The sequence below is a fragment of the Ambystoma mexicanum genome, chromosome 6p (assembly GCF_040938575.1).
Source record: "Ambystoma mexicanum isolate Mex_15411 chromosome 6p, UKY_AmexF1_1, whole genome shotgun sequence".
NCBI lineage: Eukaryota > Metazoa > Chordata > Amphibia > Caudata > Ambystomatidae > Ambystoma > Ambystoma mexicanum.
In genome coordinates this window covers 1,677,800-1,682,937 of record NC_090935.1, presented here as the reverse complement: position 1 = coordinate 1,682,937, position 5,138 = coordinate 1,677,800, and the positions used below count along the sequence as shown (strand labels likewise).

At 40.2% G+C, this 5,138-nt stretch overlaps 1 protein-coding gene across 1 annotated transcript; it reads left to right on the top strand.

Moving 5' to 3' along the window:
- The first annotated feature begins 244 nt into the window (after positions 1-244).
- Positions 245-4,894, top strand: LOC138511104 (zinc finger protein 84-like). Its single transcript, XM_069626588.1, has 2 exons — positions 245-2,226; positions 2,311-4,894. Exon 1 carries the CDS (start codon positions 915-917, stop codon positions 2,214-2,216), a length of 1,302 nt encoding a protein of 433 aa, XP_069482689.1. The 5' UTR covers positions 245-914; the 3' UTR covers positions 2,217-2,226; positions 2,311-4,894.
- The last annotated feature ends 244 nt before the right edge of the window (positions 4,895-5,138 follow it).

Below are 5,138 nucleotides of genomic sequence, written 5' to 3'. Positions count from 1 at the left end.
TGATGTGGGAATGGTCAATGTGTCACTTGGTTCTTGATTTCTGTGTTAACCCTTTCCATGATGTTGAGGGCTCCTTACTCTATTCATTTAGCTCAGTGTCCATAAGACATTCAGTAGAAGTGCAGGATTTCATGAGCTGAAAAGTGCCTTTTTGCTTGTTCACATTTTCTATTTAAAACAAGAAATATGTATCTATCTCTTATGCAACACTAATCCTGATTTTCCTTTTCTTTCAAACAGGGCAACAAAGCAGGAAGCATGGAAAACAGTGAAATGATTTTAAAAGTGTTTGTTTGTTAAAAAAAAGGTTTCCTCTGATAGCTGGGTCTTGGAAACATTTTCTTGCTCACGACAGTCACTACCAGCCTCGAGTCTCTTACTGTGGGAAAATATTTTACAGACTGAAGAGATTTCGCAGCAACTAAAGGTGTAATATTAATGATCTTGGAGAAAACATCTGGTTCCTATGTCCAGTCAGTACCAATCAATAGAGAGGTCACCTGTGTCGACTACACTGATGAGAGGCTAATAGGAATGGCTGCCACTTTAAAGTAGAGGCCGGGCATTTTCATGCAATGCACCACATTGAGTAAGAGAAAGGTGCTCAACACCAGCTTTGGGCTTCATGCTTCAGAATCAATGGCGCCCCTGCTGTGGTGCTGCTGTTCCAGTGGAAGCTGCTAGGGATTAAAACCCAAAAGCACGAAAACTACAAGTCTAGAAACTGCTCTGAACATAGAAAGGTTGCAAGCACAAGCTTTTTATTTCTTCTGGGCGAAGATTGAGGTTCTTTCTTGACATTCATGCGTACAAAAATGCACCTGACTTGGTGAGACCTCCCGAGAGATTACGATCATTGTGAAACTATTTTGAATTGGACAAGGAACTCCTTACACAGAAATCGCTATTTAAAAATGAACACCATCACAATGGAGATCCCCTTTGAATTTTCTGAATGTGAAACAACTTTCAATGAAACTGGTTATTTATGGCCACATCATAGATTTCTCACTGAAGCGAAAGAACATACATATTTTGAAAGCTGCAAGGCTTTTACAGAAACAAATAATCTATTGATAAATCAGAGAATTCACACTGGGGCGAAACCATATGCGTGTCCTGAATGTGATAAGGCTTTCACAAACAAGAGTGACCTATTGAGACACCAGAGAAATCACACAGGGATGAAACCATATGCATGTTCTGAATGTGATAAGTCTTTCAGGCAAAGGGGTCATCTATTGATTCATCAGAGAAATCACACTGGGGTGAAACCATACACATGCTCTGAATGTGATAAGGCTTTCAAGCAAAGTGGTCATCTATTGAATCATCAGAGAAATCACACAGGATTAAAACCATATGCATGTTCTGAATGTGATAAGTCTTTCAAGCAAAAGAGTGAACTATTGAGACACCAGAGAAATCACACTGGTGTGAAACCATATGCATGTCCTGAATGTGATAAGGCTTTCACGAACAAGAGTAAACTATTGATTCACCAGAGAAATCACACTGGGGAGAAACCATACACATGCTCTGAATGTGATAAGGCTTTCAAGCAAAGTGTTCATCTATTGATTCATCAGAGAAATCACACAGGGGTGAAACCATATGCATGTTCTGAATGTGATAAGTCTTTCAAGCAAAAGAGTGAACTAGTGAGACACCAGAGAAATCACACTGGGATGAAACCATATGCATGTCCTGAATGTGATAAGGCCTTCACAGACAAGAGTAATCTATTGAGACACCAGAGAAATCACACTGGGGGGAAACCATATACATGTTCTGAATGTGATAAGTCTTTCAGGCAAAGGGGTCATCTATTGACACACCAGAGAAATCACACAGGGGTGAAACCATATGTGTGCTCTGAATGTGGTATGGCTTTCAAGCAAAAGAGTGAACTATTGAGTCATCGGAGAATTCACACTGGGGAGAAAGCATATACATGTTCCGAATGTGATAAGGCTTTCAAGCTAAAGAGTGAAATTTTGATTCATCAGAGAAATCACACTGGGGAGAAACCATATGCATGTTCTGAATGTGATAAGGCTTTCAAGCAAAGGGGTCATCTATTGATTCATCAGAGAAATCACACTGGGGAGAAACCATATGCATGTTCTGAATGTGATAAGGCTTTCAAACAAAGGGGTCATCTATTGAGTCATCAGAAAATTCACACTGGGGGAGAAACTATATACATGTTCTGAATGTGATAAGGCTTTCAAGTGAAAGAGTGAACTATTGAGTCAGCAGAGAATTCACACTGGGGGGAAACCATACACATGTTCTGAATGTGATAAGGCTTTGAAGCGAAATAATCACTTTGTGATGTATCATAGAAATCACACTGATGACAAACCGTAACCATGTTCTGAATGCAATGTCTTTCAAGCAATAAGGGAAACTAGGGCTGCACCAGAGAAATCACACTTACATGTTCTCACTGTGATGAGGCTTACAAGCGTAATGAGAAACCTGTGATACATCAGAGAAATTACACTATGGGTTTGTAGCGAAGCCTGACCTATTCCTACATCACAAGAAATCACACGGGGGCACATACATGTTCTAAATGAAGACGCTCAAGGAAATCCGTGTCCTGTGGCGACATTGGAAATTCATAAAAGGTGTTGAAATGGACTACTCGGATGCCGAAAACATCCACTACTTACCCAGTCTCTTGGGCCCTGCTGTTTTTGGAGAAAAAAGTTACTAAACCATATTATCAAACAGGCACTTTGTGAAGTATTATTTATGTATAGAATTAAAGGAAAGTGTCTTGTTATTTGGATTCCTGAATAATTGATAACTTGCCAATTAAGTGATTTCTCAAAATGTGTTTTAAGCAGATCATATTATCTCACTGTAAGATCAAACTTCCAGTTATTACACACAATTCATGAAAGACTAAAACAGAAGCAAGCCTACATGTGCGTAGGTTTCACACTTCACGTATATACTCGGGGGGGTATATTACATTGTGCAAAATACTATTAAATACTTTTTAACCTGTCACTCGCAACAGGGAAAGTACCGCGATCATTCAGATTGGTGCCCATCAAACCACTACTCAAGGACACGGGAGGAGGCGTGGAAGACCTCTCCAACTACAGACTGATTTCAAACATTTCCTACCCAGCAAAACTAGTAGACACCTACGTCTACAAAGTAACACAAGAACACAGAAAAACACCTGCTGCTGGACCAGCCACAAGTTGGCTTTAGACCCACAAGGGGAGCAAGACCAGCATCTGGGATGACCTAAAGACAAATGCAGACACTGGCACACACTCTGCCCTTATTCTACAAGACCTCTTTGCAGCTTTTGACTCAGTCAACCATGACATCCTCATCAAGAGAATAGAAGAAATAAGAATAACAGACTTAGCCCTACTCTGGATTAAATCATTCCTAGCAAATAAAAGGGAAACGGTCTGGATAAAACCAGTCAAATCCGCTCCATGGGACACTGACTTTGGAGTTGTGAAAAGAGATTGCTGGAGCACTCCAAGGTTTATGTGTAAACGTTTTCACTCTTAGCTTCTATCTTTGATTACCAGTTTAAGGTGCAGGGAAGGAAAAGTGGACCTGGCACAAGCCCACTAGTACATATAAGCAAACAAGAAAAGAGGATCCAAAATGGGAACCCTCCCGTCCCCTGCACGCTATCGTTATACCGCCATCAGACGGTTATCAATACTTTTATACGTCAAACAATGATATCTATTTCAAATTTCAACAATTGTCAATGTCAAACACACTGAAGATTTATTTCATAAAGCGTGATAGTTAATTTAAACAAAAGTTGGTCTCCTTTGTAGTGCATATACAAAGTCCCAAATAAACGGCTTGTGTGAGCCATTCCCACATTGCATGTGTAAAGTTCAAGTTATACGGCTAACGCGTTTCGAGTTTATCAATTCTTCTTCTTGAGCTAAAGTTGAACTGTAAGGTGACAATATAGAGAAAAAGTCTATACGCGTTTTGCCTGACCATCAGTAAATAATCAACAATTTCCTTCAGAAGGCACAATCAAGTCTCTGGTGATACAGGTGAAACACATTCAAGGAAGTGTAGCATATTTGACACAAATATTACATAGGATCGATGGGAGGGATGCAATGGTTTTAAGTATTATGTAGCATCGTGATTATTATAGTATCAAGAATGCTTGATTATGCAGGGTACCATCTGTCTAGTCTATTTACATCTAATGTGGGTAAGTGTACTCCCCTTGGAGGTACTAGTATCTCAGTACTCAGATTCTAATTTCACTTGTCTCAGTGTTATGCTGTTACCCTATATCTAAACAGCCATGGTAAAATATTTCACTATGATTAAGGCATACCTTAATGTGAGTGCCTGTGAATCTTCTTGTGGGAGTGTTCTAATCTTGTAATGTAGGTGCTATGCTTCGTCAGACTGGACAAATATCCTGTCTTGGAACACAGAACCTCTTATGTGTGAAACAACATTGAGTATGTTAAAAAGGAAAGCTATTGTATATAATGATCCTTCCTGCATCTGGGATTAACCAAATAGGTCTCACCGGTTCTAAAAATACGCAATGTTCTATTTCCAGGAATGCCTTTATTCAAGGCTGCTTATGGCTATGGCCTTCATCCCAGTTCCTAGGTCTCCCTACTGGCAACAGATGCAGTGCGTCCGTGATCTGTTGGAAAAAATAATGATGTAGCTTACCATGTCTCCTTACGCATATAATTCATCGAGATGCACTATGAGGTGCGTCAAGACCTTTAGGCAATTTAGTGATAATATATAGAACATGGGCTCACCTCTGTTTCATTTGGGAGAGTTGAAAAAGATTCCACTGCGCTAAAACGCCCTTCTTATTACTAGTCTCTATGTTGTTTTCCCATCTTGGGTGCTGGCACAGCCCATGTGTACAGGTGCAGTCTAAAAAGAAATGTTTTACCAGTACATGGTCACTAAATCCCATACTGTTTAATGAACAATCTCATTTTCGGAGTCTATGTCCACGTCTCCTCTGTTCTTACCTATGCAGCTGGATGCCTTTCCTGGATGATGCAGCGTCCGGAGTTCACTGTTTCCTACTATCGCGCTGTGGCAGTGATGCGCATGCTCTAATGATAGGGAGCCGCGAACCT